This window comes from Gymnoscopelus braueri (assembly GCF_963280865.1).
Source record: "Gymnoscopelus braueri genome assembly, chromosome: 1".
In the NCBI taxonomy this organism is placed as follows: Eukaryota; Metazoa; Chordata; class Actinopteri; order Myctophiformes; family Myctophidae; genus Gymnoscopelus; species Gymnoscopelus braueri.
The window spans coordinates 43,507,249-43,520,775 of NC_137603.1; the positions used below are offsets into that span (position 1 = coordinate 43,507,249).

At 39.8% G+C, this 13,527-nt stretch overlaps 2 protein-coding genes across 2 annotated transcripts in view; one reads left to right on the forward strand and one right to left on the reverse strand.

The window, feature by feature from the left end:
- Positions 1 to 617: 617 nt before the first annotated feature.
- Positions 618 to 7,869, reverse strand: brf2 (BRF2 general transcription factor IIIB subunit). Its single transcript, XM_080446194.1, has 4 exons — positions 7,653 to 7,869; positions 6,930 to 6,989; positions 6,493 to 6,814; positions 618 to 3,824 (listed from the first exon to the last, which is right to left on the reverse strand). Exons 1-4 carry the CDS (start codon positions 7,786 to 7,788, stop codon positions 2,999 to 3,001), a joined length of 1,344 nt encoding a protein of 447 aa, XP_080302320.1. The 5' UTR covers positions 7,789 to 7,869; the 3' UTR covers positions 618 to 2,998.
- A 765-nt stretch (positions 7,870 to 8,634) lies between these two features.
- Positions 8,635 to 13,527, forward strand: part of tcf25 (TCF25 ribosome quality control complex subunit) — a 35,614-nt gene continuing 30,721 nt past the window's right edge. The window contains exons 1-4 of the mRNA XM_080416005.1: positions 8,635 to 8,975; positions 10,213 to 10,359; positions 10,474 to 10,536; positions 11,649 to 11,773. Coding sequence (XP_080272131.1) covers positions 8,760 to 8,975; positions 10,213 to 10,359; positions 10,474 to 10,536; positions 11,649 to 11,773 — 551 coding nt within the window. The 5' untranslated portion in view covers positions 8,635 to 8,759. The remainder of the gene's footprint in view (positions 8,976 to 10,212; positions 10,360 to 10,473; positions 10,537 to 11,648; positions 11,774 to 13,527) is intronic.

Genomic DNA, 13,527 nt, shown 5'->3' on the forward strand with positions numbered 1-13,527 from the left:
GTATATTATACTATATACTATAATTCATCCATTCATCCAATTGTATTTTTTGGCTTCAAAAATGTTTTATCAAAATGATGACTTTCTCTAACAAATTCACCATAGTTCCACTCCTCTGTTTCAGTCTCTTAGAATTCTTCCCATTTATTTAAATAACCTTCAAATATGCATTTTCTTGTTTCAATCAATTCACCAACCACCATCTGTTTTCAAAATATATTTCAGTTTAATAATGAAATTCATAGTCATAACACTAGGTCAGCCGGTGATCTTCATTCCACTTTTTTCAGGACAACTGCCCAATTCTCCATACAATTTAGAGGACCCTTTTGGAATTGCTTGCCGCCTCATATTAGAGACTGCTAGCTTTAGCTCTTTCAAGAGACAAACACTGCAGCTATTATTAAACTTAAGTAGCACATCTTAACCACTCTGCTGTAGAGGGTGTGTGTGTATTTATAAAATATACAGGTATGTATAAATATATATATGTATAGTCATATTTGTTAGTTATTGTTTTAGATATATTCTATAAATCTATATATTCTAAGCTTTAAAGATAGCTTTTACGAAGGCCACTCAACAAGCCCATCTGGGGTTTTTTTTGGCCTCTCCGGCACATCACGTTTAAAAAATTTTTTTTTTAATCCTTTCCATATAATAGTTTTTTCCATTTTGTTTTTATCATAATTTTTTTAATGTGCAATAAACTAAACTAAACTAGGTCATGTATGTCGGTCAGATCTGCCTTGGTCTTGAGGGCTCATATTCTTTCTGGGCTACCAAGATCACATTACTGCTGCCACCTACTGTTGTTTGAATGAATTACAATTTGTAGAGTAATCTATTCCACTGGTTCGATTTCACTATTTCTATTTCATTTATTTTTCATTATGGTTTACTTTTTACATATTCCATAAATGAAAAGGAGCAGGATGAAGATAAATCGTATTTTTACCTGCCCCCATATACCATTAAGATCATCAAATAGCTGCTTTGTCCAATGGCTACCAACCAGTACATCACCATGATTCATCAGGGAAAAAAAGAGAAAACTAAACAAACAAAAAAATGAGAACAAAGAACGAGAGTACAAGGAAATAAAACACAAACAAGCTAAAAATGAAAATGTAACCAAAACTGAGAGAACAATGAATAAAACAAAAACAAATTAACCATCCAATTCATACTCTTAAATTTTCCCCCAACGTGGGTTCGGGGTTCCGGGGGGGTCCTCAGCAAAATTAGGAACAGTTTAAGCCCTATTTTATACTTTGTCAAAAAATGCAAAAACAGCTGATCTACAAGCTCATGTGTTAGCTTGTAGTTTCATTGTTCACATTCATAATGCACATGAACAAATGACACTAGGTTTGTTTCAGGCAACACTTCATCTTTATTAAGAGTCTTGGCATTACATTTTGAGTGTGCCATGTCAAGGGCGAACTGAGTGGCCACAACCAAGTACAGGCAGAAGAGAAGAGATAAATTAACTTAACAGTAAAGTGTAAAATAATTCAACTGCCCCATTTTAAAACAAATTCAATATTTCCTCCATCATCATATTTGTGACATCCCCATCTTACCTCCGTCTGGGCTAGCAAATAATATGTGACTAGTTAAGATCCGATCTGATCTGATCCGTTCAATTGTTTTGAATGGTTCAGTTGAACAGTTGTTTATGGTTGGCCTAACTAACCTCATGACCAAGTGACTTCTGTTTTTAGAGGTCTGATCTCACAGGGGGAATTGGCAATGACAAATTGGGAGAGCAAATGAAAAAATAATGAAAAACAAAAACTACCAGCAACTCTCTGCATTTCTTGCCCAGTCACTTGCATACAACTACTGATTGGCTCCTGCCAATTGCCTAGCCGACTACCATGCAAGTAACAGAATTTAAAATGTGACCTAACATGAGTTATGTAGCAATGCTACTCTGCTCTTCTTTCCCTGATTCAGTCAGTTGAAAAAGAACTTGCAGAGTGTTGGTCTACTTAGTACTTCATAATCAAACTCTAATCACGTAATAACGTCAAATATTTCACCTTTATACCAGGAAACAGAAAAATACATCACAAATACACCATTCTGTGTCACGTGAGAGTACATTAATTCTCTCTAATACTGCTAATGAGAACAGACATGTTGAATTTGTGGTTGCAAACCATTGTACAAAGTCAAGGAAGTAGTATGGTATGGTACGGCACCAGGATGATAAATGTTACTGTAGTTACATTGAATGAATGGATGAATTAATTAACTCATTCCCTGCCAATGACGTCTTTTGACAGCTGTAAATCGAGTGCTCACACCGCCAATGACGTCTTTTGACGCCTCTTAAAAAAAAAGAATCCTCCCGTTTTTCACAAAGAACCAGGAGATAACACGATCCAAAGATTTACTGCTCCATTCACTTCCCTGTTAAAATATTAGGGACATATTCTGAATCTCTGCTCCTGTGTTTTCCATGCTATTTTCAACTGGGTATAACAAGCGAACGGGAATCGCGATGACATTTTCTTTTTTCACAGAAGCACAGAGAAATTCTCCGTGATTAGCAGCCATCAGGGGATCGATCATACTGGAGATAAATATTCTGCGACTACTCGAAAAGGTACGAAAATCGCAAAATCCTGGCAGTGTGGGCTTTTTGGACCATTTAGTGAATGGCAGTGAATGGAGTTAATGAATGAGAACCATATGACTTTCCTAATGCAACAATTAAGTATGACAATTGTTAACCGACTTGCTCACAGTGCATTATATTGAATTTAAAGTGCACTCATCTCTCTAAAACAAGAGTTTAATGTATTGCCACACTGTCAAATAAAGCAGAATTTCTCTTTCAAATGTATTAAAAAAAAGTGAAATAAGATCAAATAAGTCAATACAAAAACACAGGTTTTCTGAAAAATAATTATAAAGTAGTACCATTCACAAAGTTGTCTCAAATCGGTGTAGAGTACACCATGTAACTGATAATAAGCACCAAGTTTTAATCTTCCTCTGATTGTTCATCCTCAGAGGAGTTTAACATATTATTTGCCAAAGCAAAGTCTCTCATTTCCTGAGGAGTACGGAGGTACGAATCAATCTCACTGTCTGAAATGTCTTCATCACCAGTTACCTCCTTCATCACTGGCCTCTCTACTCTCCTGACCTTACACTTCTTCACACAGGGAGGAGCAAACAATGCTCTCTTCCCCCAATGTGATGCTGAGGCCTGCTTTTCCAGACTGGCTGTGCCATTGTGCTGCTCAATACTAGTGCTAGGATCTTTTACATGCTGAAGGGAATCAGCTTCCACACAGGATGTGTTCTGCTCCACCTGCAAAGAGATTTGGGAAGGTGATGCCTCCTCTACATGTATATGGTTTCCAGATGAAGCATCTTCTAAAATGGGTTGGAGTGTGTTCTCATGTGATCGTAGGGCACTCCTTAACAGGGCATTCCTGTTCTCTAGGATGTCACCCACCAGTTTCATCACACTGTCTGGCGTCACCACTTCCACTACCCAAGGAATCTCTCTGCCTAGTTTACACAGAACCTCCTTGATTTCAGTTATTCTTTTCAAAGCCGTCGTGTTCTTTTTCACCTTGGCCAGCCGACAGAACTTATCCAGTGTGTACCTCAGGCGGATTTGAGTGGGCTTCAGGGACTGCCAGGCCAGGTAGATGGCTGCCATCAAGATGGGGAGGGGCTTGCGGCCTGTCACTATCCAGGAATCTCCTGCCAGCTCCGCCAGTTCCACAGCACGCTTTGTCAGGTCCTTGTTGTTCTCAGCAAATTCCTCAGGAACATCAAGGGGAGTAATTTTGAAACTTTAAAGAGAAAAATTAAGAGAATAAAGAAATGTTTTCAAAAAGCACTAGCCTAATTAACAGGATAGTTCAGGAATATTACCATTTATCATATTTACACATAGTTAGACATGGATGTGTGCAGTTTGAAGGTATGTTGAGTTTAGCCTAGATGAGCACAATTCCTGGAGGTCTATGAGATGAAGTTGCAGCTCCTCCCAAAAGTAGGGACATACAGTAGCTGAACTATGCTAAGCTCACCATTCAAAATATGTTCAAGCTACACACAAACATAAAAAGGCATCTGTGAGTTCCCTTTAAATCCCACCTGTTAGTTAATGACTTCCCAGGATGTATTGTATGTATTGACAGGAGCAATGAGCTTGAAAACCCAGAACAAAAAGTCTAACAAAAGGTTTAGTGGGCTTGACATTCTTTTGTCAAATCTGAACTAAGACCAAGCAATCTGCTCTGTGCATAACTGTAGTCCCAAGTTTTCAGAAGGTGGCATTCCCATTTCTAGTTCATTTTGCCAGCTTTGTTTGACTGGCTCGGCAGCATGTTTGAACCGAGCATGAACACATGACACCTCCACATGTGTTGTCAGTTCAAATTTGCTACTGAACCAATCAAATGGAAGATTAATTGGAACAGATATGCCACCTTGTGAAAACTGGGACTACAGTTATGCACAGAACCTGAATTAATTCATCCCAGTTCAGGTACAACAGCTTCAATAAATGCCAAGCGCTATTGAAAAAAAAAAGGGGGAAAAAAGGAGCTTTATCCAACTTGCAACATTAATTAATAATCTTATTTAATTCCAAATATAAAATATGGCATGTTCAAACTCAATTCTTAAGGCTACATGCATATTTATACATATATTATTTTCTGACAGAATATTATGCAATTACTTTCCTCAACTGGTTAAACTCTTTTGGAAAGTGGTCTTTAATTGAACAACATTCTCCAACCATACTACATGCCATGCTAACTTGGTTAATTTAATGCCAGCAGCTAGCTAGGCGATAAAATGCAAGAGTGAAAAGTAAACGTGCAAGATCTGAGTAAATGGCATGAACTCTACTCAACAAATGACATGGTAAATAGTCACGTAAGTAGAGTGTAAAGACTATTAAGTAGTACTAAGTAAGCAGCTAAAGTTCACACCCAGCATCTGTCTAAGCAACATTCAATCTAAATAACATACAGTACTTAGCATGTGTATACGTCTATCTGTAGACTTAGACTGTCTTTTGTGCTATATGACGATGTATAATGATGCACAAGATGGCCACTCTGCTCGTTCAATAGTCGAAGTAGCTCGGACGTAATTAGTAATCTAATTAGATCTGGCACAGCGCTCAGGTCATGGACCTGGTGAGACGAAGGAGGAGCCCGGCCAGGAGGCCACCCACAGAGCCTAGTCCCTCCACATGCCAGAGCCTCCCCGTGTTCAGGCAGAGTAGTTCCGGAGAAGCGGACTGAGTGGCCCTGTCTTTCCCTATAGGACTGACCGTGGGTAGCTACCTGGGATGTAAGTTGGGGCTTGATCAACCCCGGCTGGGTCACCTGGGCGAGGGTGTATGTTGCGAGACCCCGAAACACCCTATGACCCCAGGCTACAACACTGATGATACATCCCAGGTGCATCCATGTGATGTATTCTTTATAGTAACAAGAGTTCATTACAGTAAGGACACTGTCTGACATGGTTACTGTATGTACTCTTATTTATTTTTGTCCTGCATTATGCATGCACTGTTCGGGGTGTATAGTGTTGTATATTTTGTTCATTATTGATGGTGTTTCTTTTGAGTGTGATGTCTTTTTTATGGGGCGGCCATAGCTAGTGAGCCTGCCTGAGAGCCCCTGGTTGTCCCAGATACGATTCCAGGCCAGGCCAGCAATGTGTCGATGTGTGTCCCTAAGCAAGACTCTTAAAGGGATACTTCACTCTCGGGCCGGGGACACATTTAAAAAAAATATTAAAAATAAATGAAAAAAGTTATGGAAAATTCATGGCCCCCTCACACATTAGTAGGACACTGCGTGTCGTGAGGGGGCCATGAATTTTCCATAACTTTTTTCATTTATTTTTAATATTTTTTTTAAATGTGTCCCCGGCCCGAGAGTGAAGTATCCCTTTAACCCCTAATTGCTCCCAGAGCGCCGGCTCCCCGAGCGAATGGCAGCTCACTGCTCCTAGTTGTTATAGGATGGGTAAATGCAGAGGACGAGTTTCACGTATGTGCATATATATACACACATGTATAGAGTGACAAAAAACACCCCAAGGAGTGGGGACTATTCTATTTTACCCTGCTGTATCTACAATACCTTTCTTGCCCTATAACTGTATCTTAAGCTGCTGTGCTGCCTTTTGCGACTGAATTTCCCTCGCAGGATCAATAAAGGTCATATATAAATCAGTGGTTCTTAGTGGGGTCTGGCGACCCCTGGGGGCCTCATCAAAATGAGTAACAGTTGAATTTCACTATTATTTCACCAGCTAGGTTAGCGCAATGAGAATGACTTAATAAGATTTCGTAATTGGATCAAAACTAAAGCGGTTTTGCATGTCTCTCCTTGCTCTGCTCTTCTTTAACTGTCTCGCTCTACTCTCAAAGAAATAAACATGCTAAAAAATACATATTTTTTTTATAACAGCCTCGCACATACTTACTCCTGGACGAAGGTCCCCAGTATGTCACAGAGACCAGCCGATGTAGCTTCAATGTGTAGTAACTTTACCATCTCCTGATACACCACTGACATCACCAAGGGGTCAGCCTCCAGCAGGCCAGCTATACTTCCCATGGCAATGGGCCAATTGTATATCCTGCAGCTGACAAGCACACAGCTGCCAACAAGAGCCTCTTTTTTCACCAAGTGGACTTTGATGAAATTGGGATGTTGATAGGCTCGCTTGTAATACGTCTGTGCAAGATCCTCCGTGTCCTTGTTGAGCCTGAGGACCCGGCATAATGCAGTCACTCGTTGCAGGCCTTCAAGCATACAGAAATGTTAGGAACAAGAGCGCATGAAAAGATTCTTGACAGTATTGATGCAAATAAAACTATTATTAACTTTGTTTTTCTTAGATTGATTGGGAAATCTTACCTTTAATCAGATTAATACAGGGACGTTTGGCCCCACCGACACTTTCACTGTATCTGATATCTATGGGTAAAAACAGAAAAAACATATATTAAATACATTTAAATGAATACCAACTGGTATTTTTTAAAACATACATTTACAGATACCTCAAATCAAAGACCATTGGAGAGTAAAGAAATGTCACATAGCAAATCATTATGCATGAGTGACTTACTCAAAATTGTGTGCATTTTGCACTTATAAGGATTTGCACAACACAGGGTAACATGTACCATTGCACACCATGACACTTGATATTGATTGATTGATTGATTGAATACTTTATTAGCAGTTTGTAAAAAAAAAACACAGGAAAGTACAGTTCAATACAAGGTCTGCTAAGAGAATTTTAAACGTTTCCATTGTTTCCATAACACATGGTCTTGTTCACAAACTATGTCAAATATCAAATTAGTTTATGGAACATTGCACCTGGCTGGGGACAACACTCACCCACACCTTCAAGCATATGGCATGTGGTGAACGGAAAGATCCTCCATGTTAATTGATCAATTTCTAACTCTGGCGTCAGTGGAGTCTGGAGTGTACAAACATTATCCGAGTTAAATGAGAGGATTTTACTGTGTGTCAGCACTAGAAAACGTAGTTGTCACTACTGCATGTCTCTTCACAAACTCCTGACAGTATGATACAATCATCTTCTTTTAAAATAAAATGTCATACCTGTGCCCTCATTGAAGTCAACTGTGAGAAGTCCTTCATTTAGAACGGACCCGCAGTCAACGCAGACCTTATGCTGCTCTGAATAAAAGCCATCTTCACTTATGTTTGACGACCCACAATCCGGACACGTCGTCATTTTACACTGGCCGATTATTGCATGAATATAGTAATATACGGCGCAATAAAAACAAACTGCTGACTGAGTATAACGAGCAAACACCACTTCACCAAACAATAACAAATGTTTCAGGAAATGAAGCAAACGAACGACCAATGAACGTTACCTTAGAGGCGGGCGAGCAAATCAATCCGTGTAAACACAATTCGCACACTGTAGTTCCGTTTCGGTCAAACGTTCCAGCCAGCCAGCCAGCCAGCCAGGCTGTCCTCAGAGTTACTACAGGGGTAGCCTCGATCTCCAGGCTTTTATTGCTTAGTTTTGCTAAAAAATAAAAGCCTGGCCCAACTATAGCCTGTACTGGGTACTACAGGGGGGTCCGCCAAATCGTTGTGCGATTTTGACATTAACCACTTCAACCAAGGATCCCTATTCAAAGGAGAACTTTAGCCAAAAATAGCAGATGATCTGCTATTTTTGGCTAAAGTGGTTTGATGTAGGGGGGAAAAGAGCAGATTAAGTACAGAGTGAAAGGTCAGGTTTACTAAGTATTGTTTAAGTGCATGGTTAAATGTCTGGAAATACACATTAACACGAATCCAACATGATAGTGCTGTGAAACAAGTCTATGAAGCTGCCAATGAAATCTATGAAAAAATAAATATTTTATACAATATATAATGGGGGTCCCTACTTTATCTCGCTCTCAGCCAAGGGGTCCTTGGCCTGAAAACGTTGAAGACCCCTGATAAAATGAACATGGAATGTTTTGATATCCTGCCTGTGGAGGGCAGCAGCACATCTGCCTGTCCCAAACAATCTGGGCAGAAGAAGAAACGGAGGGAAGCGTTTTCCACCAATGACATTCATTCCTCACTTGTGTGACTGATCAAAGTAAACAGTGTAAATATAGCTGTCATGTAGCTATATGTGTACGCGCTGCTAGCAGACTTAGTCAAGTTATTCATCTTCAGAATAGAATAATAATAATGTCAAGCCGGGCCCTGCGAAGGCTGCGGGGGAAACAACGTGGACAAGAAGCTCTGGACGGTGAAGAAGAGCAGCAGGCTGCGGAGGTAGAGGAGTTAGAGGAAGAGGAGGAGGAAGAAGAAGAAGCCGTTCTCAATCCAGCCAAGAGTAGCAGCAGTAGCAGGAAAGCCAAGAAAAACAAGAATCAGAAGAACCTCAGCAACATCTATGAACTGGTAAGGTATGAATGGAGAACTGTTGGGCTGAGAGTGCGCCGCTGACGACTGCACTTACACACATTACAATGTCATCAACACACAGGCGAGCTAAACGTTAGCTTAGCCATTTTGCTTTTGCTCCCCGTTGGGTCTACACTGTTCCAGATGCAATGGTGTAAAGCAGTGGTTCTCAAAGTTGGTTCCAGGGACTCTCAGGGTTCCTTGAAGGTGTTCTAAAATGACCCTTACAAGTCTCTAACTCTGACAGAATACAAATGGAACCAAATGGACCCGTTAAGGGGGGGTCCATGAAATTTAAAAGTTTGAGAACCACTGGTGTAAAGTAACTAAGTACATTTACTCAAGTATTGTACTTACTTAAGTACACGTTTGAGGTATTTTTTACTTTACTGGAGTTGAGTATTTCCAATTTTCAATACTTTGACTTCTACTCCACTACATCTCAGAGGCAAATATTATACTTTTGCTCCACTACAATTATTTGGAAACTTTAGTTCTAAAATTTCAATACATACATTAACCACATAGCCGATCTACAACCTCACAATGAGTCGCCATGCAATGCAATGTGAGCTTGTAGATCTGCTATTTAAAAAAGATTTTTATACATTTGAAAACTTGTGAAATGTTCTTCTGCATAATGAGTACTTTCTCTTTTGGTACTTTTAAAGTGTTTTGAATTCCAGACTTTTACTTTATTTCTACAATGCTGTTTTGATACTTTAAAAAAAATATGAGTACTTTTTTCCACCACTGTCCAGATGTAACTACTAGATAAACACACTTGGGAACAGAAAGACATAAGCAAGTAATTCACTGGTAACTAAGACAACATGGGGTAAAACATGTGGCTTTTCATGAATCTCAATTATGCCCAAGCTGCATGCTTTTTGTAAAACAAAGTAATTTTCCTCATATTATTTCCTCATATAAAATTAGGGTCTGCAGAGTTAAATATAAATATTACATTTATTAATTAATATTACTGTTAAATGCTAGTTCATGGTATATCTGTGCTGGGGAGCGGAGGAACATTTTCTAGTATTATATGCTGTCATTGCCATAACATAGCTAATGGGAACAGTCCACTGTTGGCACTCAGAATGTAGCCTAGATAACATCTCACAATCAAACGGCTCATTAAAACAATATAACAAAAATTGATTCATTAAATGACATGGCCCTAAGCCAACTAACACCTAATTCTACTAATAGATGGAGCTCCTTTTCACAGATATGTGATGCAGAGAATGAGGCGGAGAAATTGTCAGCCGATGACGACACGGAGAAGGTTGTTGGGAGTGATGAACCTGGCAATGAAAAGAAGGATAACATAAACACAGAGAAAATATGTCTAAAGCAAGAAGAGAAGTCGGCAAAGGTAAACAAAAATGAAGTCAAACTGAGTAGGAGTACTGTCTGTGCTCCAATTTACTTTTGCATACCTTTTGCTAATCTAGACGTGAATATAATTTTCATCTCTTTGTTTCCTCAGTCTGGAGAAGGAAAAAAGAAAAAGAAGAAGAAGAAGAAAAAGATTACTCCAGGAGACACACAGGTAAAGTTACCAGGAAAGATTAGCTGTGTGTCAGCCAAATGGCAAACTTTTAGATAGAGCTAATAATGAATGTTACTGTAGGTGGACTAGTACCTTCTGGGACCATGTTTATATCGTCAGTGTCCAGGACAAACCAGCTAACTCGATTTTCAGGTTTTTTTTTTTTTTCTTCATAAATCAACGCTTTTGAACACCCTTTACGTCTGTGTAAAAAAAATAACCTACAGTATGAAAAGTATTAAAAAGCGCCTCAGACGAAAACTCCCAACTCCGTTGGATCCTCAAACTGTCCGTCAAAAACAAACAACTCCCCCCCCCCCCCTCTCCTCTCCAGTCAGTGCTGCCTTTTCACAGCATGAGCAGAGCGCGCTGCGCAGTGAGCGAGGAGGTGGATCACGTAAACAAACTCCCCGTAGTCTGTTAAAACTATGCAGTGTACCTGTTTATCAAACTTAGCACTGACGTTAATGTTATGAAGGCAAGTAATTATAATTCTAAAATCTATGAAGTGTTTAATGAGGAGAGCAATGTTACAAGAAGAAAGGAGTTCATAGCATTTCTGTCACGCTAGTTGTACTGAAACTCCGACTCTTTGCAGAAGTTATTGTAATATTTAAAGTCCTGTTTATTATTGTTGGCCTATATAAGTGTCATAAAGCATCAGGGCATTAATTCACACGTTGTGATGCATTGTGAGCTTGGAGATCCATTGTTAGCTTTTGGGAATTTTTACCCTTCCCTCAGCAGCAGAGCTATTGCCAGCTGTTCGGACTCCTAACTCCACTTGAGATGGATTTCTGTTCTTCGGAAACTCCTAACTCCGCTTAAGTCTTAATTGCGCTGGATTTGGGTAAAGTGTTGATAATATAATGACACATGCAAGTATCTGACAATATATAAAGTCACTATACCAACTTTGATGAGGCAGTATTGCTTTGTTTTTAAAATATAAGGTTTTCTTCATTTCCTGAAAAACGTATATTTTGTTTTTTCATTTCCTAAACAATGAGCGTTTTGGAGTTAGCAGGTTCGCGCTGGACAGCAGAGATATAGTACTTGTGTCATTTTATACTTAATTAGTGTAAATTGACATGCCTCTTACTTGGTTTCAGGAGGATGTAGCTGAGGATGATATTGATGCATTGCTGGAGACCATAGAGCGATCCAACGGTCTCACCTTGCAGAATGAGGATGTTGGGGGCTCAGACAGCAAGCCTGTATTATACGTGGAGCACAAGTGAGGAGGCCCTTTGTTGTTCACCATAACCACTTAAACCCCAGCATCCGTATCACACAAGCTCACAATGCGTCGCAACGCAATGTGAGCTTGTAGATCGGCTATTTTCTTCGAAGATATTTAACTCTCTCAGTGCCATACAACGAGATATCCCGATTTTTTTCTGAATGCCCTCAGTGCCAAGAACGAAAAATCCCGAGTTTAAAAAATATACATATTTTAGTTAATGTAGAGCGAAAACAGAAAATACACTATTATAGAGGGACTCCGGTCAACCATATAGGGTTTAAGTGGTTATGGCTAATTAATATATGTCAAAAATGACAATCATTCGAAGAAGTAGAAATTAGCCTTTAGTTCGTAATTTTTTTTAGGCCACGTGTTGAAGTGGAAGGAGGGAAACCGACAGAATGGTCCGCAATTTGAAAACAGTTGACACATGTGGAAAAATAGCAAACAAATACTTAAAGCTGCAATCTGTAAGTTTTATGTCTTCCCCCGATGATGAGAGGTAATTGTAACTGTGACACTGATTCGAACCCAAGTGTCTCGCATTGGGAGTCCAAATATCTACCGCTCATCAAGAAGGCGCTTATGAGCTTCAGGCAGGGCTACTTGTCAACCAGTAGGTGTCCTAGTGCCTAACACCAGGGCCTAAAGTTCTCAATGGAAGAGTAGGGAGAGTGGAGACCACTTCCAACCACTGCAGATGTGCTAGTTATGTTGTATTCACATAGTCCATATAGATTGGTTAAAATATCGTTGTATTAATTTTAAAAAGTTTCAAATTGGAGCTTTACAGTTGACATGGCTAATGGGTTTACTGACAATCTAAAATATGTGGCTTGGTAGGAACGCTTAACGTGGTTTCGTCGGTTAAAGTTTTTTTCTCAACTGATTCTTGCTGCTGGGGGTCCCCTCTTAAGGATTCAAGAGGGTGCCCGGTGAAATCCCTTGGGCATTTTTTATTATTAACCCCTTAACTCTTTGACTGCGGACGACGCGATAACGCGTCAAGTGCTACTTTGTCCAGTTGGCCGTCGACGCGCTGGACGCGCGTTCATTGTTTAATCTCTGATTGCGCTATGCTGCTTAATATTCAATGTTATTCTCGAGTTCCACTTACTTCACGGACATCTGCATCCGGTTTCATGGCCTGGATTCCGTTTCCGGTTTTTGATTTTTTTCCCCAGTCATTTTCGTCCAAAATAGGTAAATAAACGGGTTTTCACACGGTGTAACGGACAAACGGACAGCTTCTCTTCTATAATCTATGGTCTGGGTGACGATCAGTCATCGCCGTCGTGCATCACAACGTAATTTTCGCTGATCAAAACAATCTGGGTGACGTCACATCCGTTTTCATGTTTTTCCTTGTCTAATCTACCAAGAAGGCTGAGAGAGACCCAACGACATGATCAAGCTGTCATGTGCTGCACTCTAGTGGCGGATTTGTGCTGGGTCTTTACATTATGTGTCCTTAAATTATTTTCATGAGAAAAATTCAAAATATAAAAATAAAAAAACACGAAAATTGCTGGCACTGGGGGAGTACTTTATGAAAATACTCTGGCAGTCAAAGAGTTAATGCCCAAAACACAAAAAAAATCACCCAAAACAGCGGCATATATATAATATTATATTCCCCCCATGCGAAATTTCGCATGGGGTGCCCCCCCCGGTCCCTGGGTGGCTGCCCGGGCAAACTGCGGCCGAAAAATAAGTGAAAATCGCACTGTGTTTGCAGGCCCCGT